We start from the raw sequence: 24,723 nt of genomic DNA on the forward strand, positions 1-24,723 counted from the left end.
AAGAAACTATTCTTTTTATTGCAAGCTCGATGGACAAAAAAAATCCAATAAAGAGAATGAAAAAACATTCTTAAACAAACCCAAATACTGACAACATGAAGAATAACATAGAATTTTTCATGAAATAAAAAAGACTGAGCTAAATGTAATCAAAGTTCTGTCAGCAGTAGTATTTCACCAGTTTATTTTTCCTTGTATTCTTTCTGTGATGCTTAAAAACCTCTCTTCTTTTTTTTTTTTACAGACTGGCATGGCTATATCATATGACCCTACAGCTGCTATGCAGAATGGGTAAGATTTTCTGTACATATATTTTGTAAGTAATTGTATGCAATTCTGATGACATCTGCTGGTTCATTCAAATGCTGCACTGTAGTTTCTGCACTCTGCCTCACTTTAGAAAAGTTTACAGGAGTAATCGACAGAAAAATCATAGTAAAGCACAGTAAAACATTACAAAATATAGTAAAAGCAATGTAAAGAACGTGCCATGCTAAATCTCTTAAGAGTGTTAAGTGGGGAACAAAACTTGTAAAATATTGGTAAAAGATGGTTCTTTAAGGAGTAAGTAGCTACAGATGTCAGTCTTAGAGCCCTGTGTTTTTCACAAGTATGAAACAAAACAAAATGCAACATATAAACATAGAATTACATATTTTCAATAAATACTTGCAATCATAGTTGACAAGACTCAGCTGTTGCCATAGATGTGGTCTGAAGGGAAACGGAAGCTGTCTTGTCCTTGTGGAAATGTATAATTTGGAGCAAGTCATTCACCACTTCTGGGAATTAAAATTGTGATGGAAGAGAAGAGACATTTGTTTCTAAAATGCCTAAACCGCGCATAACAATTAAACAACGCTGCAATGAATTTGACATTGAGGGAATGTATGTAGCTGACGGTGACAAAATAATGATGTGCAGATTTTGCAACTGTAGGCTGGAATAGTAGTCGGAATATACTGTCTTTAGCATAGCTGTTTATTCCTTTTGGGGAAAATAGGGCTTGTATTTTGTATTTGTGTGCTAATTCTTTGTTTTATTTCAAGTGGTGCAAACTTTGCACTGGAGCAAATGCTGTTTTGGTTTTGAATGGATTTGAATGAATGATTCTGCTTTGCTTAGTGTTTAAATACTGATTGAGGAACTCCAAGCTTGTTGTATACTGGAGCCCTGCTTCAGTGCAATGGAATTGAAATACAATTTGTATCGTTTTTTTAATTGGTAGACTGATGTATATGCAATTATTATGACAGCCCCACAATAGTAGAGCAGTATAAATATATATATCTATATTTTTTATTTGATCTCATTGTATTTTTATAGCGGGCATGGGCAGTATTTACTCTAAATAGGCAGTTAAGTAAAAATATTGGGGGATTTCACATGCGTTACCATTACTGCCACTAATGAGAAATTATGGTACCTAAATTATTTTTCATTTAGTTTTTTCATATATTCAATTATTTTTTTAAAAAAAAATACGGATAATGTTTAATTATAAATATGCATATAGTTAAAACATGATGTATACTTTGTTTTTATTTATGTACATTGTGCAAGAGTGGTGGGTAATTCACTGACAAACACAAGAGACAGAAGTTTTATTTGAAAACGCCACACTGGTTCCCAGTTTTATTATTTTAGGTGTTTTTATTATTGCCCGCAGAGGGCGCTGTTGTCTGTGGCCTGAGTACCGACAACGGTACACAGAACCACAGGAATACCAATACTGGTAAACAGCTGGTGCACTCACAGGTGCTCAAAATTATAATGAAAACAAAAGGCAAAATGAAAATGGAAAATAAAACACAGTAATAAAACTACAAAATAAAGGTGCTGCCTCTCCGTCTCATTGCCATGACTGAGTGGCGGATCTTACGAGGCTGCTGCCCTCTTCCTGCAAAACTACGGATACACCAGATAGTCAGGACAGATCTCCCCTGTTACATACATCTATATGAGTTATTTTATTAATGTGTATCTGTTATAAAATTTGTGAAAAATAAAACGAAAATGTATAAATTAAAAATAATTAACTTTTTATCATGTTTGTAATTTTTCTAAATTTTTCATACAGCAATTCAACTACGTTTTTTACAGTTTGGAAAGTCATTGTTCTTATATTCTTTTCTTCTTGACAAAACGCGGTACTAAAGGACAGTGTTGTCCCTTTCAAGTCCTGTGTACCAGCTATCCATTGCTCAGCATATGTTTCAGCATACAATCACTGTTCAAGGATTAGCTCAGGTGTAGAGTTATGAGATACAGTTAGCTTTACACCAGTATTTGTAGGCATGTGAATCACAAGCAGCTGCTCAGAATAGTGGAATAAGGTATGTTGGGCTACGGGCTTGTTTTGTGCTTTTCTCTTTATTGCTTGTATTACTGTTTGCATGGAAAAAAATCTAGCTCAATGTGTCACAAAAACAAAAAAGAAACACAAACAAAGAAACTGGCTTCATTCCCAATAGCAAAGAACAGCAAAGACAATTCACTGAAAAAAATAAAAATAAATTAAAGTTGTATGTGTGTTATGTGGTTATAGGGTGATCATCTGTGTATGAAGGAATATTGGTACAAGTTGAAGTAAATGGGCCAAGGCTTGTTTACACACTTCACATAACCAATAATGTACATAGATGCTTGCAATCCTATAACCCTACACACAGCTTTAATATGTATATACATTTTTCACAAGTTCACCTGTTTTTCAAGGAAATAACATCAACCGTACTGATATTGAGAATAACATACTTTAGAAACAATATGTTACAGTTGGTGTCATAAATAGGGTTTCTTTTAAGATGTGTCAGCCATACAGCTCCAAAAACGCAAGTGCTCCGACTGGCTGAAAGTTTCCTAGCAGTCCATTATAATGTGTAGTTTTAATCAAGGTTTCTACCTATAGTAGCTGTAGGAATAATTGATGCTAGTGATCTGTAAATGTGGAACATAGCACCTGCTTCCTCCTACATCTCTGTAGACCAGCCCTCTGCCAAGCAGCAGGATGCTATACTTTGAGCTGTTGGACAGCTGAAAAAAACATTACTGTACAACAAGTACTGTACTTAAGCTCTCAGTAGTTAACGTGTTCTGTCAGTCATAAAGTAAGAAGCGGGACAGGGTGGTGACAGGGCTTTCACGAAAGACCATATTTTTTATAATATTAATCACAAAGGATTACTTGAATTAGGCCCATTTATTTATGTATACTCTTAGGGGGAATAAACATCTGCTCAGTATCCAACTAGTTTCCCTGTCTGGCTAGTGCAGGAATATGCATAGTCAGTAGGGGAGTGCACTGTCACATTTCTAATAGTTGAGCTGGGTTTCCTCTACGAAATTAAGATCCTGGGATAATTTGGTTGTTTTACTGTCAGGTAGGCTGAGCTGAGAGGTTGATGGGATTGGGTTTGGGTCCCGTCCGTCAGGTTGGAGTAGACGAGGAGATGAAAGCAGTTGTGGGAGAGACAATCTTAACTACTTGAAGAGAGAGAATATTTGGGTTGCTCCTGTCAACTTTGTTATGGGGAATGCTAATAAAAGCATTTTCCAGGAATTTATGGCTTGAGATATGCTAAAGGTAGCCCCCAAACCACCACAGAAAACACAGTATTGCAAGAGAACCTCAAAATGTAAAAATCCACCTGTAGTGGTTTTAATAAAATTGAGACTACAGCAATAAGCTAAATGCAGTAAGCAGCAACAGAAATGCTACTATGGCTTTAAAACCCTGTCTTCTCTCAGCCCAGCTAAGAGGTTGTAAGGGTCACTGAGGGCTACAGATGCTCAAGACTTTCCAGATCACGATGATGGCAAATCTCACTGATTTGAAAGAATAAGAAGCACAAATGAGCATTCAAATAACACAGAATGATACCAACGGATGAAAACCCTTGCAGTCTATGACAAGGGTTGGAACCCAGGGCTGACGTCAAGGGGGTGCAGGGATGCAACTGTACCCAGGCCCAGCTTTTGGGGGGGCCCAGTCTAGTCCATTACTTTTTTTTCTGAGCCCACTTTAATGACAAAATGTAAAGAATATATAGGCACCATGTAATCTACTATGATTAGAAAAATAAACCGTGGCAAGGTAGTATTGGTGTCCGCAAATCAGAGCTAACAGATTATCTATCTGTAGGCGGGATGCAGAGCAAGACCTCTGGCAATAGGTCAGTATTAAGGTCATGTGATTGCTCTGCTGGCAGATGTGATACTAACCAAGGGATGGTAAAAATTCAGTATTTAAAAAAATTACACTCTTTTAGGATATTCATTTGTTAAGTGTGATCATACAATGTTGTTTTCACTTATGAGTTGTATTGAATGCATTAGTACTATGGGCTAAGTTTTGAGAAGCAGGCATGTTTTTTTTAATAGAAACATTTCATAACAATATGTTTATTTACTAATTTGAAGCTATTAATATATTTCAGTATTAACAAAATCAAGTTATTAATCTTATTATGCAATTGATTTATTAAAATGTTTGTATATACTTTTACTTGATTGATTACTGTCTTGTTCACAGTCATCTTAAAATAATATTGGAATATGTTTTTTGGGGGGAAATAAAAAATGTAGATGTATGTATTTACAAAAGGTTTTCTTTAGGTTGTGCTATGTCTTAATGAGCATAAAAAACACAGTCTGCCACTTTCTACCTCCCCCCCCCCCCCCCCCCAGAGTAGGAGAACATGACAGAAAACATCAATCAGTATTGTTTCTCTGCTTCTCAGACTCCTCTCTTTGTTCTTATTTCTAGATTTTACTCGTCACCATACAGTATTGCAACAAATCGAATGATTGCACAGACATCAATCACCCCATTCATTGCTGCTTCTCCTGTTTCAACGTATCAGGTAAGTAATGCACCTCAAATAAATCAAAAGAGCGGGCGGACTTGAGAGAGGTTTTTGTTCTTTGTCTATCTCTCGTAATGCATGATGTCAATTGACATCTGTTTCGTGGGTGGATTTGGGGGAATGGCCGGTAAGGAAAACTTCTGTACTAAAAACAGATGCAGCTGCTAACAGAATTTACATTCGGTACTCATTTGTGAATGGTGTGGTCCCTGAGTAGCGAAACCTTTTGCTGCAGTGTGCAGTTAACACCATTTACACCAGGAACATAAAACTGCCAAAAACTCAGGGGAGGTTTATTTAAAGAGTACATGGCTTCAAATTTCATTTTCTTAGGTTTTTTTTATGATGATATTCTGAGTGGTTATAATTGCAATTGCTCAAATATATTTAGTTTTAGTTTTGTTGGCATTACACTGCTTTGTAATAGATGGTGCTGGTGCCAATAGAAAGACTTTGGCTGATCTACTGATCTAGCCTACATTACATATTTCCATGGCAGACGAGTAGAACTGAAGGGGAGCTCCTGAACGAGGTATGACAGGCCCGTTTTTTTGGGACGGAATCGCATAACAGTCTCGCGTTTTGATTGGTCCTTGTCTGTCGGAGGAATATGACATCAACACGAGTGGGAAAGCTTGGAGGCATTTTAACATTGAGAGACAGAGAGAGATAGAGAGATATGGTATTTTGCTGTACTAATATAACAAACTGTAGGTGACTATTACTTGATATAAATTATCATGTTATGCATCAATGTAAAAATTGGCTTTCTGTGGTCATGTACTTTTTTCTGTCAAATAGCATATCTATAATCGTTCACGTGATTTATTTTAATTGCAAATATATATCCTGCCCAGTTATATCCAGTTTTGTTACAGGATACATTAGTTTATCTCTACAGTTTTACATATAGACTACCCTGTTCTCAGACTACATCTCAAATTCTGGGCTGCTTTGTTTTTTAGATAACATCCCAAATTCTTGGCCACTTTGGTTTTCAAAGGATGTCCCAAATTCTGGGCCGCTCTGTATTTCCGAATTCAGCCTAGTTTTTGGGATGTTCTGCTGTTACAGGTGACAGCTGAATTTCTAGGTCAAGCTCAGTTTACCATACAAATGTACATCAGAACTGGATTGTGAATTCATTTGAGTAACCCTTTGTACCTGAATCAAAGTTAATATATTTCTTTATTTTTTTATGAAGAAACAGAAATTTAAATGTTAAAAAAGCTTATTTCTTTATTACAATGAAAAACTACATTGCCCTGAAATAGATACATGAAAATTCATTAAAGCAGGTGTTTTCCTTTATTAAAGGTTAATATTACATTATTAAACATATTTTTGAGAAGGAACATGATATTCCAAAAATCTCATTTGCTTATGTAATGTCCATCAATATAGTCATGCGTAGGGGTTTATCAGACATCAAAATGAATAGAATGCCGGAGTTCAACATATTTTATTCACCTATCACATGCAAAAAAAAAATTAAAAAAAATACAATAAAGGCCTATATCAGCTCTTTCTAATCACGCAAATGATTATAGATATATGGTATTTGAAAGAAAAGTACACAGAAATCCAGTTCTTACATTCGTGCATAACATGATCATTTATAAAAAGTAATAGTCACCCACAGTTTGTTATATTAGTACAGCAAAATACTATATAATATTTTAATTGAAAGGTTCTGGAAAGCAAGTCTATCTCGCTCCGATCACAATGTTAAAATGTCTCCAAGCTTTCCAACTCGTGTTGATGTCATATTCATCCGACAGACAAGGACCAATCAAAACGCGAGACTGTTATGCGGTTCCATCCCAAAAAACGGGCCTGTGTCTTACCTCTCCTGAACTCAGTCAAAGCACCTTAACCACAGACTTAAATTTCAGCTAGAACCCCTACAATGATTAAGATGATAAAGAGGCAAGAGGATAATAAAGAAAAGAAAAAAAAATACAATAAAAATGTAGTGGAAAGTTATTTACTCTGTAAATAATTGTTTCTTATTGTTCTTGTGTTCATCTGTGCTGTTTGTTTGTTTGCACTTTTGTTAGTTTGAGGTAGGTAATGCCAGAACTCTTTCATAAAATCTGTCCCTTCTTCCTTTTGTTCATAAATCACAATGGGAAGCATTATGCCTCGGTAAGAGAACATGATGGATTTCTGTTCATAAGAAAAAATAAGAAATCCAAATTGCCAGTTTCATGCTCTGAATTAAAGTTCAGCTATGCCTGCTCTTCAGCCTTGGTGCTTAAAGCTTATATAAATTCAGCATCCAGAATGTTTTATATACAGTGTGGGACTGATTTCTTAAAGATCATATGGTCAGCTCTTAACACACATGGCAACATGAAATGGTGTGAAATAACAATTGGATGAACAGTCTTTATCTCAAAGTGTGACATCTATATGTACAGACATACTAACAAGAGGCTCCACTGTATCCCAGTGACTGGGGGTATTCTACCCTAGATCAGTGGTTCTCAAACTTTTTGGACCATAGTAAGACATTAAACAACATGAAACAACATACATCACCAGATGGCAGCAGACTTCATCCAATAATATGCAAGCTTTAGTAAAAGTCACCAGTCAGAAGCACATCTAGAAACTTAAGATGTGCACGGTACCTTCTCTACGCCACCCCAGGATACATTCTGTGCCCCCCAGTTTGAGAACCACTGCCCTAGATGGAATTAATACAGACATTGTTTGCTTTTTGAGGAAATAAAAGACAATTTGGCTTTCTAGGTCTTTTTTGATGGACAGTGGTGCTTTGTATTTATGACTGATTAAAGAAAATATATCCAGCTTTATTTAATCCATAAATAAAAATATTTAAAAGCTTTGTGAATAAGGCCATTTGTTTCTTATCAGGGTCAAAAGAACAGTATATCCTGGGAGTGAATGTTTCAGTGTATATATTTGTGTATTAAATCACTCACCTTTTGTTTTAGAGGAGAATATTTGTTTGAGCAGACTTGGGTTCCTCACTGAAACATCATGAAACATGTTAATTATGCAACAGGTTTTAAAGGTTTTGCCATGTAATGTGGTAATGTTCAATTTAATCTTCGTACCTGATCAGCTTCATTAAACATGCCCGACTGTTGAGTTTTCTGGTGTTTCAATGAAGAACAGTCATCTCAAAACAAATAACATTCCAGTAAAAGTGATCTAATATGGTATTTTAGGCACAAATTCAACAATTTACAAACAAATTCAAGACATAATTTAAACAATATCTAAAATATTATCGAGTACATTTCCAGTATACTTGGTTTTCGAATGGTTGAAATGATCCTTGACAACCATCTTTCTGATTGCACTCATTTCTTTACCACAGGTCCAGAGCACCTCATGGATGCCTCATCAGTCCTATGTTATGCAACCAACAGTAAGTTTTTTCCAGAGCCCATTTTCCTGCACATGCAAAGGCAACAGATTGTGTTCTGATTAAGGCGTGTTTGGATAACAGTTCCCTGAAAGAGAAGACGACCAACAATCAATACTTTTGGGATATGCCTGCCACAGGTCAGGTATTTACTGAGCATTTTAAGTGGAACGCCGTAACCACCTTAGGGAGGAAAGCGGGGTTCGTGTGTAATGATACACTAACTCAATTTGTCAAGGCACCGACTAGAGGGGAGGCACGCCTTGATTTAGTCTTTTCAAATAACAAAGACAGAATAACTAAAACAGAGGTCAGAGAACCATTGGCAAACTCAGACTACAACATGGTCTCATTTGAAGTGCTTTTTAAAACCCAAAAAGTAATGATTAAAGCTAAGGTTTACACTTTTAGAAAGGCAAACTATGAAGGTGTCTTAAAATGCTCAGTAAATACCTGACCTGTGGTAGGCATGTCCCAAAAGTATTGGTTGTCAGTCATCTGTGAATTGAAAGGGAACTAAGGATGCATTGCTCACTTTGACAGTGGTATGACAGTGGTTTAGATGATCCTGGGATTTGGATGATTGGGTTTCAGTTAATACTGTCCTTTGCTAGTTATCCATCTTACTCCTAATAAGTCGCTAGCTGCACTCATTGGTGAAAGACGTGGAAAATCCTGTCTTGCCAGAGTTTATCCAGATACTGTATCTGGATAGTCTAGCCTAATGTACTGCAGTAGCACAAAAAATAAACTGTATTAACAATTCTGTGTGAAAAGTAACATTAGTTGCTTCATACTCTTTGAGTTAAAACTAGATTTATTCGATCGCATTTGGTTACTCTTTCAACACTACAGACTTGTGTAGAAAAATACCTCCACTTAAAACAGAAGACCAGTAAACTAATCTTGAGTATACCACTATAAATATGGTATACTGAAGCCTAATTCTGTGTATTTTTCATTCGTAAGTCACTGGTACAATTCGATTACTAATCTTAGGGATATGTTTCCATAATGTTACTTCCAGTCCTGCTATAATTTCAGTGTTGTTTAAAAACTACCAAATAACCCAAAATTATGAGAGCAGTGTCCATGTTTTTAATGCTAACTTTGTATAGGCCTATTTTAAAACAATTAATATCACATCTAATCTTTCTTACTGTTGTTGTGTATTTTGTCATTTGTAATGAAAGTTACTGTAAGGATAATGTAATGACTTGGTATCTCAGCCCATTGAATTGAATGGAAAGGCAAGGGTTGGATTCAAACCGTAAACCATAAGGTTCAATGACGAACATCTTACCATTCAACTGATCATCAAGCTGTGTAGTCGAGAGGTGCCTTATGCTGATGACAGTATTATTAACCTAGCCATTACAATAACAGCACCATAATTCAAATTCAATCCTAGTGTTACTGCTGAAATAGTTCAAACACTGTATTTTAGTACACCTTCTGAGGTTAATGTGCAAAAATGCAAATGAGTATAAACCAAACTATAAAGCTTGGATAAGTTACAAAACACAAAAAAGAATAAAGAATGTTTGTCCAGTCATTCACTCTGTGGTGCATCTAATGGAAGTGGGTATTCAGAATTAATTTCTGTACTGTTTTGTGAAGTAAAGGACTGAGGACTCAGTTTATGAAAACCAAACATCTAACTGTGCATACTTGTTTCTTTAGTGTAAAATGCCTGGAAGAGTCTAATTATAATAATTTAACAAAGTAGTATTTCAATCCAGCTCACCTCAGCATTTCAGGCACACAGTAAATTGCTGAATGTCTAATTTTTGCTTGCATCTTAACATCTGAATTGCATTGATCAATGAGAGTTAAGCGTTAAACAGCTTGTTCTGTCTTTTCTTAATGATTGACAGCACAGTGTCAACTAAGTGTTTTGCATAGGTAACATCCTAACTAAATAGTTCTGTTTTTGGAAAGCTTTGAACATTGGCACTGTAAAACATACTTTCATCTGTTTTTGCTTAAATAACACTGCACCTAGAAACCAGCAATAGAGAGGTTTAACCTGCCAGGACTTCTATAAATATATTAGGATATACCGAGATAAACAAGGATCAATGCGTAACCTTCACAGCATCCGGTTTAAAAAAAAAAGAAAACTCAGCACACTGACTGATTAGCTGTGAAGCTTTTCACATTAAGTGCAAAAGGGCTTTTTGCATCTCAGTCACTGAGAAGGACGTCTGCTTATTGCTGAGTTAATAGTTTTGCAGGCACTCCCCTGAGCTTGATTCAAAGGGTACGGTAATAACAAAAAAACCCTATTCAACATTGCACAGAGGGTAGAATATTAATCAGATGTGAGCCGGTGCTGGCATTGCTACCACTCAGGGTTACTGCTCTAATGTTTACTGATAGGACTGACCTTCTGGTTCCCTATTAAACTATGCCAGCAAAGAATATTGTAAATAGAGAAGGGTGGCAGGTGGTTTACAGCAGGAAGGTGTAAACGGACCTTTCTGTTTACAGCAGAAAGGTCCGTTTTCATTATTTTTTTGCCCAGTGTATTCTTCAGGTTAACACTTGAATCACTGTAGAAGTGCATGCATGTCCTGGAAAGATACACTCCACTCAAAACTGCAGAGCACTTAACTAATCTAATATACCAATATTTATAATATGTAATATTATTATAATTCACTTCATGAAAGTGACATTTGATAGTAATAAGACATACTTTGGGTGAGGAAATGTATCAGCTTTGGTTTCTAGAAACACACACACACAACACACACACATTGATAGGCAGTGGCATGCAAACACACATGTGTGTCCTGGAATCCTGGAATAGATGCAGCACAGATAGCTGCCCATACTGTACATGAATCTAATTTGTTCATCCAGAAGAACTTAATCCTTGCACTGTCATTGAGAGTGAACTTCAGTATGGTGGTGGATTTAAATGTGGTCACAATCTAAGAGGGACTAAACCAGTTTTTGCTAGAACAAAGCAATGTGGAAATATCTTTTCAGTCTTGTTTACAGCTGAAAAAGTGAGAGGTATATTTATTGCTATACAGTACACTCTTCAACAGATGAAAAAAAAATTGACTGTCTGCTAACAGCTTACAAGTGAGATGTTTCACTAAACTGTTAATGCAGCTCAGCTTCCTATCTGAGAACTCCTTTGCAATCTGGAGGGTTTGTCAAAGGTTTTTAGTGCTTGAAACGGGGCATGTAACTACTGTAGATCTCTCATTGGATAAAAAGGAAATCAGTTATTTAACTGCTGGTAAATAATGTCCTCCACCACTTCAAGTGAAAAATGAACTGACCAGCTAAGGATCAAGCTTTTGTACATTATCGCTTAAATAAAAATAATAGCTGCAGCTATAAAACTGACTCACCACTATACAAAGACCAGAGTACCGGTATGGACAGTATTGAAACACAATAACATTGCTTTTAACTGGAGTGGACTGGCAAAGGAAATGATCTATTGTTCAATTAAGTCTTTGAATCTGGTGTCATTTATATGTAAGTTGTACAAATGATTAGTGTTAAAGTGCTAAAATAAATAAATAAACAGAAATATTCCTAGTAAAAAGTAAAGCATGAATGTGTACCTAATATACTGGCACTATATGAAAAACTTATGTAAATGTGACCAGTTAATTTTCTGATAATATATTATTCTTTTACCTCCAAAATGTTAATGTCTTTAGGATTTCTATTATAAATGCTGTGTCAGTACTGAGTAACTCCACAAAGTAAGTAGCAATAAGCTTAAGGCTTTCTTCTGGAGACAAGTCAGTAAGTTAATATAGTGCGCACAACAGAGAAATGAAAAAATGATGAGATATGGGACCCGATGTTCAGATGTGAGAAAGATACATCAAGTAGCAGAACAGAATGAGAAGGAAGGAATTAAAAAAAAAAACCTGCAAGAACAAACTTGTAGAAAGAGAGCTTGTTATATTCTGCACAATACAACAGTTTTATCAAAACATGAATAAGCGTATTTCCCTATCAAGTACAAAACGTATCCATTACCTCATGGGTATTTATCCCTAAAGATCCTGTAACCTGAATAGATATAACAAAGACTGCTCGTCGGAGCCTGTGACGCAGTTGTGCCCGCCCCCGATGGCATATATAGACTACACACACAAATCTCATCATCATTTTCCCTTTCATCCGACCTGAGACGAGAGAGACTTGTGTTCTCTCTGAGGCTGCTAGCTTCGATTGAAGTTTAAAAATAAAATGTTGTTTTTGTCATGAAAATTCAATTAACGATAATCGAATTGTTACTGTGTTGTGTGAGAATTTGTATCTCGGTGTGTATTTTTCAGTTTTTTTCACAGAAATACAAACGCAGCTGCTGGGCCACAGCAGTCCTGCGTTTGACCGAGACGCACGCTTCGGGTTGCTGCTTGCAGCCTTCCCCACAGTGTCTCGTTGTCACATTAGTTCTGCTTGCAGAATTTGTGTGAAGACATTAGAGTTTTAATAGTAGGCTTTCCTTAGTTTTCTGACTATTGGTTAGCCTAGAGCGTTATAGGTGGGCATCTCTAAAACGCTCCCATGGTAACTGTAGGTCCCAGACCTGCTCCTGTTCCCGTCGGTACTCTGTACAATGAACAAGGTTACCTTTCTCCGATTCACTAGCAGTCGCTGGGCTCAGCTGTGCTTCGGGTTTGACTGTTCACAGGCCTTCCCGAAGTGTTTCATTGCTACTCTGGTTTCTGCTTGCAGTGCCATTTCGAAGGCTGTCAGGGCTCTGACAGCGGGCTTCCTCCAGGCTTAGGACTGTGTTGGCTTGCCAGAAGTTATATAGGTGGCCAACCTTATATATATATATTGTATCTTCGGTAACTGTAGGTCACAGACCTATCCCATTACCAGCGAGCGAGGTTACTGCACTGGTACTGTACCGTGTGTACCGTACTGTGGGCACCGAACCGTGTTTACTGCACCGTGGGCACCATGCCCTGTGCACCATACCACGGGTACCGTACTGTGTTCACCTACTGCAGACACTACGCCTTGTGCACCATATCATGTGTCTCCTATCTTGTGCACCGTACCATAGGGTACTGAGCACGGTGCACCGTACCGTGTGTACCGTACCGTGTCTATTGACACCATGCTGCATGCAACGCACCATAACCACACCACACCGTGCAGTACTGTACTAGTGCTCAGGCACCTTACAAGTACTCAATGCGGTTCAGGTCACCCATTTAGGGAACTATACCTGATTTAACTTTATTAAGGTGCTATAGCCTGTTACATAGTGGCATTGATGCTGGCACAGCTACATTTTTGGTTATGAGTACTGCATAGCATACTTGTTACAGTAAGTACTAGTATAGTAGTACAGCTGAGCGGTTGTTGTACACCACTGCTGTTACACTATGTGACGGAGTGAAAACGAAATATCATAAGGACGAAATATCAGGAGGACATTATCATAAAGACTGTTTTTAGTATTGGTAGTTTGTAAATAATATTGTAAATATAAAATAACAAATTGTTATGAAATATACAATATGTTAGTTCTCAGATTATCGCTGTAACTATGTTTGTGTTTAGTAATGAATAGCGAGTTTCAAAGCTCAGACTTTCTTTTAGTTACAGAAGTGAAAATGATTGTTAATATTTTTAAAATGCATTTCATGTTTTGAATAAATGTGAACATACCTGCACGCTGGTGTAGCTCTGAGCACAGTCATCTGGGGGAGCGTGCGTGTTGACGTCAGGCTTTATTATAGCCGTGAGCACGCATACTGATAGTTAGTTAATGTGGGGGGGGGAAATATATCCTTTGGTTGTGTTTTAAATATAGTATGCTTAACTGGTGAGAGTGGGTATATAATGTTTAAACCAATGGAAATTACCCTAGCATTTTAATAAGTGTGAATAAGTACTGCAACAGTCCCTACTTTATAGGGAATGTTAGGTTATTATCATAACCCTGGTTCCCTGAAATAGAAATGTAACCATTAACCTTCAACGGCGCTGGGTCCATGATTGCAGCAGGCTTGAAGGAAAAATGATGATGAGATCTGTGTCTTCAGTCTATATATGCCCTCGGGGGCAGGCGCGGCTGCATCACAGGCTCTGATGAGCAGTCTTTGTTATATCTATTCCGGTTACAGGGTCTTTAGGGATTAATACCCATGAGGTAATGGTTACATTTCTATTTCAGGGAACCAGGGTTATGATAATAACCTAATGTTATTCATTTTCACAATTTTCAAAAGTAAAAATCTGCTTTTGTATTTCAACTTCAATGTATGTTTCGTTTTGTTAAGTGTTGTTTAAGTAAATATGAGATTTGTTTGTTTAGTTCCAGAGCTTTTACTCAAAGTTATCAAACTGATTCTTCAACAAGAAGTGTATTCAAAGTACTTTAAAGTGAATCTCATTGATCCAGATGCTCTAATATCAAGTGCCTGTGTGTAGTAAAAGGTGCAGCAGAAATGTGTCTGCTGAGATCTGTACAGTATACTTTTTTCAGCTTTGTGCTCATTCTAATAGGGAGACCTCTTTTTTGTTCAGCATGGATTATTTCCTCTGGAATAAAACCAAAATAATTTAAAAGTAATAATAAAGGTTTTAGTATTTGTGTTTTGTTTTTACATTCAGAGGGAGGTATAATGAAGGTTTAATCACTTTAATCATTTCTGAGATCAACACTCCTTATCAGTATGTTAAGAAAAAAAAAAAGTTTAATGCAAATGAGCATCATCTGGAATGGTTCAGAAATTCGTATTGTCAAGAGTCTATGCCAAATGCATACTGCTGGTTTTACTGAAGTTAAAGTACTGTGCAAACTTTTTAAAAGTATACATTGCAAATTAACTGCATTTGCAGGGTATTTTTAAACCACTAAAGGTGTCCTCTCTATCAGGTATTGAGCAAATTGGAAACGCTGAAGACTTGCATCCATAGTTTGCTGTTCATAGGCCTGTATTTTTCAAAATGGTTGACAAAGTTTTCGTGGGAATCTTGAAATCTACAGCAATATCTTTATTTTTCTTGTATGGTGGTGCATTATCCATGTTTTAAGCTGATTCATGGAAATTGCATTGATGCGTGAGCACTATGGTAACACAAAATGCAATAGGATCAGTAGTCCCAAAACAGCACTAAAATACAGTACAGAGGTGCAAATCCTGATACAAGTTAATACATTTCACAATATTCTTTACCCTCAGCTGTTCAAACTAGGGCGATTCGTTTTATTCAGATTTTCCTAAATAGTTCACACTAACAGGGCATTTGTGTAGAGTGAATTCGTATTATAAGAAGTAATTTATAATAAGCAACAGCTAAATTCATAGCATTGGGTAATTCATCAAATCCGATTTCGTTTTAACGAGAATTGACTATTTTATTTGTGTTTGTGTATAGTGTTTCTAACCAATGTCTGTGCCAGCCAGCATTCTCCTATTAATATGAATCACAGAAAGACAAGACAGCCCTTCCTGTCCTTGTAAGGCTCCCAAATGAATCATTCATCTCAGACTGGCTGGCTTTCCCAGCACTGTACTCGGGGCTGTAATTGATAAGCCACACACACATATGCTTTGGAAAGCTGTCACACATGTACTGCATGTCCCCAATGCTGACAGAAGCCAAAATGATCTTTCGCTGACATTCTTTAAGAATGAGGCCATCTCCAGGGCAGGGGAGAAAAGTGCTGGAAGAGAAACGCTAGTCTCTTATGAACAAGCCCAACGAAACAGTTTGGTCTTTAACAAAAAGTGTATACACTTCAAAATACAAGCCCTTTAACTGTACCCTGTAATTACAGTGTGGTTACAAAGTTGTAATACTTACATGAATGGTACATAAACAACTTGCATACAACAGTTATTTTTGTGCAAGTGCATGTGTTTACTATAGCATTTTTATGGACACCTGATGGCGAAACCATTTAAAAAAAAAAACGATGCAAAGAAACAAAGAGGCCACAAATGCTCCAGTATATACCTGCCCTCTCATGTGGGTTTCCATAGAAACATGACCCAAAGAAATCCAATAGTAAAGAAAACGTAATTTAGACATACCAGATTTGAGTAGTTGCAAGCCAATGTTCACCTTTGCAAGCTGTTCTACTCCTACAACAGCCAACCAGAGAACTAGTCCCACTAATCCCCAGAAACGAATTACAACCAAGCAGCCCCACCCTCTGGCTCTCTAAAATATTATAATAAACAGGCAAACATTTTCTTTACAGTAGTTGAAGTAATGTGCCTGTATTCTGAAGCTTATCCATTTTGTATCTGTCACTAGTTTTAAAAGAAAACTTGAGGGAAAATGTAACACTATGAAAAAAAACAGGATACAATTGGAGTAATATTTATTATTTTAAAATGAACATGGAGTTGTTAATCCAATAAATACAATCTTAAAATATAAGGTGCTAACCTTGGAAAATATACAAGTACAATACAGTACAGATTTATTTTTATATAACGCCATTCACTCCATGGCATCCCAGAGTGCTGTACAAAACAAAATAGCACATATGTACAAAACATTCCAGCTTCAACTGATTGTATAAACACACATTTAAAAAAAGTATGTTTTCAATTTAGACTTAAAAGAATGAAATGTTTCAACCTGCGTAATGTCATCCGGAATAGAGTTCCACAAACAAGGAGCACAACAGCAAAAAGCTCTGGCTCCAAGACGATTTTTTGAAATAACTAAAAGTTCTCCCATTTCTGGTAAGGAATTCATAGGAATATACAGAGTTAGTAGTTCTTGGACATGTATTAGCACCTTTGCATCCCTCGTGTCCAGCACAGATAATTTGGCAATATTTCTCAAATGATAGGATGCTGTTCTGATAACAGAATTAAGATGGACATCAAAGGAAAGCTCAAGGTCCAAGATAACACCCAAGCTTTTCACTTTAATTGAAGGTAAATTGGAATTCCATCAAAAGTAATATGGATGGGATCACATTCCGCTAGACCCAATTTAGAGCCAATTAACAAAGCCTCAGTTTTATCTGGATTTATTTTCAACCAGTATATAGCCATCCATGATTGGATCTCAGTTAGACACTTTGTAAGAGTATTTATCTGCCTGCACTGGAAAAGATGCATAGATTTGTGTATCATCAGCACAAAAATGAAAGCCATGATTGTATTTCCTAACAATGTCTCCAAGAGTTAACATGTATACACTGAACAACAAAGTGCCCAAAACAGAGCCCTTTGGAATGCCAAACTGTACAGTACCTATTTCAGAGGTGCAGTGGCCCAGTAAGATAAATTGGCAATGGTGAGATCGACAGGAAACAAACCAATCTATAACTTTTTCCAGAAAGACCACCATGAGACTGCAGATGGTTAAACAAAATCTCAGGATCAATGGTATCAAATTCTGCAGAGTGATCTAACAAAACTCCTCAAACTACCTCTCCAAGTAACAACTTTTCACTCCAGCCCCGGCTCTCACCCTGTGAAATGTGTGTTATCGGGATGTATAGCAAACACACATTTTTGTTTTGCTATCTTAAAGTACAGTGGTGCTTTCAGGTGGTCCGTAACTTCCTGCTGCTGCGGATTGTAGCGGGGAAATGCCTCTTGAATTAGAATGACAGAGAGGCAAGATGGCTTCAAGGAGGGAGGCAGCTTTTGTGTCTGCAGCTGTAACTATAGTGAGAGAATATAAAAAACCTGGAAGGTTTCCTATGAAGTGGAGTGCTGGGTAGGCTATAGAAGAATATTGTTAACCCTTTGCGGTCCTATGTTGGACCATGTCCGACATTACAATTTTCCCTTTCCGGTCCGATGTCGGACCCTGTCCGACATCATCAAAAAGACGTAAAGCACATGTCTCTAGTCGTTTTCTCACCGGAAAAAGCTGAGAACTATTCAATGGCCGAATGAGATAGATAGGAACCGAGAGAAGCTGAAAAAAAAAAAAAAAAAAGGGGGCGGGTCTGAGCAATACACATAGCCCCGGCACCACAGAAATAACACGGCCATAAACAAACAAGATAGCTGTTTCCGCATCCAGCGCTCAAAGAATATCACGGACATTTGCAGAGCTTTTTTGAGATGTTACAGTATTAAAATAATGACTTGGATCGCATTATTGAGGAGTCTGGTGATAAAACGAGTGATCAGGAGATGATTTATAGGCATGCACGACTATGAAGAGGTATGTGAAAAATACAGCAAACGGGGTGGGGTGGGGCTGGAGATGCAGTACTGAGTGTCCTGTTGAGATGCAGTGCCTTTTAAACCTGTTTTACTGTGGGAAAAAAAATACTTTTAAACAGCGCAGGTAAAAATAAACTGTGCATGTGGAAAAAAGGGTTAAGTGACCCGTAGGAAAGGTTCCAATTATCACTGTGTGTTGTGTGCAATGTACAGGATTGGCTTAGGGTTGCTTAGGGTTAAATCCACAAGCTGAAGTACTGGATTTTGGTACTGACACAGAATCCTGTATGACATGGTAAATTAACTATGCATGTTAACATCATGGTGTGATACAATGCTGAATGAATGAGCTGAGGCCTCAAACACACAACTTTATTGCTGCTCATAGTTAGTGTGATACAGTATGTGCATGTGGGCTTCAAAATGGCCACTACAGGCTGTATTTTGATTATAGAATTGGTTTGTTATGTGCCTGTTTATAAAACCAGCACTCTACATTGACCAGATAAGACCAAGCATGTGTGGAGGGCATGAAGTTAAGGTCATGAAGGGCAAGGCAATGTTGCCTTCGTTGAGCGTGAAAATTCAGGGGCACCAAGGCAGTTCTAGGGGGCAAAAAGGCAAAACATAAATCCAACCCAAGGGCACCAAGGCGATTTCATAATCATTCATAAAACAAAAAAGAAATACAGAGAGCCTATTATATGTTGATTACATTTTAATGCAAACAAATGCAAATCAATGTTTTCTGAGTGATTGAAGCACTAATTGCTACTAAAAAACAAAAGCAAAAAAAAATTTTCTATTGTAAAAATAAAATGGTATAAAAAAATCCAATTTAAAAATAACAAACTTTCATAATGAAAAAATATTCAGGGTAATTGGGCAAAAAAAAATATTCAGGGTATTTTTTTTTTACTATACTCAGTCACACCACTTACATAGTTATTAGACTAGAGGCTTATACATCCTTAGTGATACAACGCAACAAATAAGCAATGTCAGTGAAGGGAAAGTTAAAGATAGATTTTTCAGGAAAACTGGCTGAAGATTTAGACATGGCTGGAGTTTAATAACGGTAGTGGTCAAATGAGTTGTTCAATCTGCAGTGCCTGCGCAACCTGTACAAACAACGCAGCTCTGAAAAAAAAAAAAGAAAAAGAAATAGAAACTGAGTCAGGCAATGGAGAGTGTTCTGCATTACAATGATGAACAGCAGGATGTACATTATGTTAGATATTTAAATTTGAGAGACTTTATATAGTTTCACAGTTCTTGAAATTTACAGTTGCAAAGGATTTTCAGTTTTGTTATGGTGCATTGCTGGACACTCGATTCAGGAAAAAAAAAACAGAATGCTGTTTTTAAGCATACACATTCTAAACCCTTTAATGAAAGCACACATTTTACTAGTTAAACAGTAGAACTACGTAAGGCAGTGAGAATGTATTACACAAAAATAAATGAAAACAGAAATCTATGCACTTCTCAAGATTGTGTTTTGTTCACTATTATGTTTTCTCTCCTACTCGTTTCATAACGCAGAGAGCTGCTTCTTGAACCATGCCATAGCTGCTTTTTTTTTTTTTTTTTTGGTGTAAAAATTTGAGCTAAACTAATAATTATCTACCTATTGTGTGTTTATTTTTAGTGATGGGAGGCATTGCGGCAAGCAGCTTGGGCACTTCGGCAATTGCCATCGTGCCGTTGGTTATTTCGCGCCCTGTGTGTGGATATACCCCAGAGCAGCAATAGTACGCCAGCCCTGTATATAAGACAGATTTAGTTTTTCCCCATCAGTGAATGATTATATTGCCACTTATATTCCATATAATGTATATTTATGCAACACAGAGAAACACTAGATTGACAAATGAATTAGCTAATAACATTGGCAAGTATAGTAAAAGTGTTATTTCCTTTTCGGTTACTGATGAAATTCTGGTGAAAAATGGTACAAATCTGCTAATATTACGCTGTCCGGTTCCTATCAGCTCTGAGGAGCCGTTGGCTGGAAGGAGTAGGGTTCAGTACACTAATAATGATGTGTGTTCCTTGTATTCCGTAGGGTGCTATGATAACGCCAGCAATGGACCACACCATGTCAATGCCGCCAGCCAGTATGATGGGTCCTCTCGCTCAACAGATGAATCATCTGTCTTTGGGTACAACAGGAACAGTAAGTTACTGGATGGATCTTTTTTTCTTTAAATTTAGTGTCTGTCTTCTGATAAAGCACTGGAGAAATCCCCTGTGAGTATCACCTACGCTGCCTGCACTGGGTAGGTTGTGTTTTAGCATCTCTAAGTGTTCATAGGTTTGCAATGGATACGCTTCTTTGTAGTTGAACAGGAATGTTTAACCTTAAGAAAATATTAATTTTTCTTTGGTAGTTTACCATAAAAGATAGATTGTAGATTTTTTTTAAGATGGAATGTTGTTGATGAGCCAAAAAAAAAAACATGTGGGTAGAAGCACAGAACAGTTCAAATAAATTTCCTTAAAGTATTCCTTGACCGTAGCAGTCACAGGGTTCATACACTAGTCTGGAAGTCTGGAAAAAGTATGGAAAAATGCCAAACTGATTTCCAAGGCTTGAAAATGTTTGAAAAACCATGTCTCCGTTATGAAAGTCTTGAAAAAGTCTGCAATTTTACTAGTATCACGGAGAATCAAAATAATTCTGCGATTATTTTTTATTATTAATAATAATTGATCTAACGTCAACTCTAGCGTCAACTGTCTAGACAATTTCCTAGTAGCAACTATATTACTTGTGACCAAATCCCGCCAGGATTGCCCCGTGTAACACCCCTGACAACATTCTGACAACTCAAGCAATCCTATCCAGTCAGCGCACTTGTATATGTCACGTGACCGTCTGCTCCAGTGAAACAAAGGGTAACTAAAATGGACACTACGACAGCCAAAATATATACATTTATATTTTTAAATTAAGTTACAAACTGGAATTACAAGCTACTGTACTCTGCTCACCAAGGTTCACATTTTGTCATCTTGTTGTTGCCTTTATTAAATCGTTAATGTTATGGGGAAGGGACTGTTCTTTTACAGATCCTGTCTGTTGGATGAGACATAGCAGGTAGATTAAATGCAGAATAACGTGCAAAGAAAGCTTTACTAAAAAAAATGCCAGAGGCGATCCTATCATTTCAAAAATCCATTATTTTGAACCTTAGGGATTAGTAACTGTTGTATGGATTTTATATAGAGTAATGTTCACCAGCAGATCTATATCACTACAGTACCTAATGTTATTTCTAAGAGGAGTTAGTCAATATTGTATATGCATGCTCAATTTCACTTGTATTTAAAGTGACAATTATTATATTCATGGGATAGTATGACTGGTGTTCTTTTGTATGCCAAATACAAGAAAATGTAGGTAATATTCTGAATAGTGAACAAACAAAATATAAGAAGGATCCGTGAGATTTGTTCACAAGATTGTCTTAACAGCTTGTTATTGAGGAATATTGTAATTATGTTTGGAAGCTGCTGAAGAGTACGTATTGCACTCACTAAGACCTAAAAACATTTACTACATTGAGTGACCAATAATTGCTGAGTAGTTACACACGACTCTCACACAGCTTACATGGGCCTACTGGAGTATGTGACATTATTATTATTATTATTATTATTATTATTATTATTATTATTTATTTCTTAGCAGATGCCCTTATCCAGGGCGACTTACAATTGTTACAAGATATCACATTATTTCACATTATACAGATATCACATTATTTTTACATTACAATTACCCATTTATACAGTTGGGTTTTTACTGGAGCAATCTAGGTAAAGTACCTTGCTCAAGGGTACAGCAGCAGTGTCCTCCACATGGGATTGAACCCACACCCCTCCGGTCAAGAGTCCAGAGCCCTAACCACTACTCCACACTGCTGTTAATCAATCAATCAAATTTTATTTTGTATAGCACCTTTCAAGGTGGGCCACCTTCACAAAGCGCTTAACATTAAAACAAATCAATACAATTAAAAAATAACAAAAAAAAAAAAAATTAAATATAAAAGACCTAAATAAAAATAGTAATAAAAGATAATAAGAGAAACAACAATAATTTTAAAAAGAACATTTAAAATGAAGAAACAGCAAAGCAGAATAGAATAAAAAGATTAAGAAATGCCAGTGAAAAAAGGGGAGTTTTTAGCTTTGACTTGAAGAGTGAGAGGGTGGGAGCAGTTTAAACAGAGAAGGAAAGAATGTTCCAGAGTGTAGCTGAAAGAGTTACACGCTTTGACTTTGGAATTACTAAAAGGCCAGAGTCAGAGGATCTCAAATTACATTACAACACCATTCTTGTTCAGTCTTTTTCTGATAGTTGAGTCATGAACACTCACATTAGCCAAGGTGAGAGTGGCCTGCAGATCCTTGGATGTTGCTCTAGGGTTCTTTGTGACTTCCTTGATGATTTTCCAGTTTGTTCTTGGAGAGATTTGGTAGGACGACCGCTCCTAGGTAGAGTGACTGTGGTCTTGAAGTTTCTCCATTTGTAGACTATCTGTCTGACAGTGGATTGGTGGAGCCCCAAATCCTTAGAAATGGTTTTGTAACCCTTTCTAGACTGATGAGCATTAATAACTGTTTTTCTGAGGTCCTCAGAGATTTCTTTTGATCGTGGCATGACATGTTTCCACACACCTGTATGGTGAAGACCAAACTCAAAGTTTCTGATCTTTATATAGGGTGGGGTCTCCCAAACTCACCCCTGAATATCTACCTAATTATTTAAACACCTGATTCTAATTAACCCCTTAATTGAGCTGATAAAACTAGGGGTTCACTTACTTTTTCACATACCCTGAATCTTAATTACTCATTGTTTGTCTAATTCATATATCATTTTGTTTCAAAAGACATGGAATTGGTTAATATAAACACTAATGAATATTTAAGAAAAGACTGGTTTTGATTCAAGGCGGCTATCATGGTAAAAAATGGAATTTCCATAATTATCATTGGGGTTCACAAACTTTTTTTTTGCACTGTACATATTTCACAAGGTGATCTAAGAAAACTGTGTGGTCAATGGTATCAAATGCAGTGGTGAGATCAAGAAGGATTAGCACAGATGGTGAGCCTGTATCAGCATTCAGAAGGAGATCATTAACAATCCGTACTAGGGCTGACCATCCCGTTTAAGTTTTCGAGTGGCGTCATTAAACCATGGCGAGTATTTCTTTTAGCAAAAACATTTCGAACATAGCTGGAGCAATAGCATCAAGGATACTAGATCCTGAATTTCTAAAAGTGTTCCCTGTCAAAACTGGTGAGTTTCATTTGTTGTTGTCTGAAGCAGAACAACTACTAGAGTGTATTTTGAGAAGTGAAAGCATGTTTAGCACGCAGGAGGTACAGCAGACTAGATGCACATCTGTGATACTGGAACTCACTTTGACAGTAGATACAAGTAACCCTCTTTCTATCCAATGAACCATCAGAAAGTTTAAAAAAAAGAAACGTCCCATTCACAAGTCCTTCAGTTTGATTGCTTTGCTACATAATGCAGTTCTGTGACTAATTTTAAATTCTAATGATGACTACACTCATTCAATCCTGGTTTGCACTAAAATAGTGCAGCGGGAAATGAATTACGGTATTCTAAGAGGGAAAAAACAGGAGTGTGATTAACATGCGTTAAAAAATTAAATCTCCCAAAAAATGTATGTGTTAATCGCAGAAGTTAACTAAGATTAATTGACAGCCCTAATAAAAATGTCTGTGCTTTGCAAAGTGCTTAGTTATTTATTTATTTATTGCAAAGGGCTCCCTGTGATTAGCCTCGCGCTATCCAATCACTGCCCCACAGCTGATCACAATGGATTTGTTTAGCAGTCTCACAACTATGTGCTTTCTCCAAAAAGGCAGACTTCCGGTTCCAACCTACCATCAATTTGACCGGTCTGTGGGAAAGCGTACCACCAACCTTTCACAGTTCCCTTTCTGGTCGGGAGGTAGACTTGCAGATCAAATTATTTCTCTCCCTGTCACACCCCCCTAGAGCATGCACACATTTCTAGTATAGGTGTTCTATTGACCGCCGATAGCACTCAGAGCTGCCTTGTGTGTTTCCTGTGGAGGTGTGCTATGCTCTTTCTTGGTGGCAGTTAATCACCTCACCCATCACCATTAGCAAAATGGAAGAGAACCATGCCCAATCCATTAGTCACTCGCTGTATTGAAAGCTTATGGGAAATGGGCAGCCTGCCAAGAAAGACTGAAACAGTTTGCATTATGGGAGCCTCTGCTG

At 37.0% G+C, this 24,723-nt stretch overlaps 1 protein-coding gene across 5 annotated transcripts in view; it reads left to right on the forward strand.

Moving 5' to 3' along the window:
* Positions 1 to 24,723, forward strand: part of LOC117394419 (RNA-binding motif, single-stranded-interacting protein 3) — a 445,596-nt gene that overhangs the window by 412,953 nt on the left and 7,920 nt on the right. For all 5 annotated transcript variants that reach the window (XM_059012898.1, XM_059012897.1, XM_059012899.1 and 2 more), the window contains 4 exons: positions 245 to 291; positions 4,769 to 4,865; positions 8,221 to 8,271; positions 20,494 to 20,604. In XM_059012898.1, coding sequence (XP_058868881.1) covers positions 245 to 291; positions 4,769 to 4,865; positions 8,221 to 8,271; positions 20,494 to 20,604 — 306 coding nt within the window. The remainder of the gene's footprint in view (positions 1 to 244; positions 292 to 4,768; positions 4,866 to 8,220; positions 8,272 to 20,493; positions 20,605 to 24,723) is intronic.

This window comes from Acipenser ruthenus, chromosome 3 (genome assembly GCF_902713425.1).
Source record: "Acipenser ruthenus chromosome 3, fAciRut3.2 maternal haplotype, whole genome shotgun sequence".
Lineage (NCBI taxonomy): Eukaryota > Metazoa > Chordata > Actinopteri > Acipenseriformes > Acipenseridae > Acipenser > Acipenser ruthenus.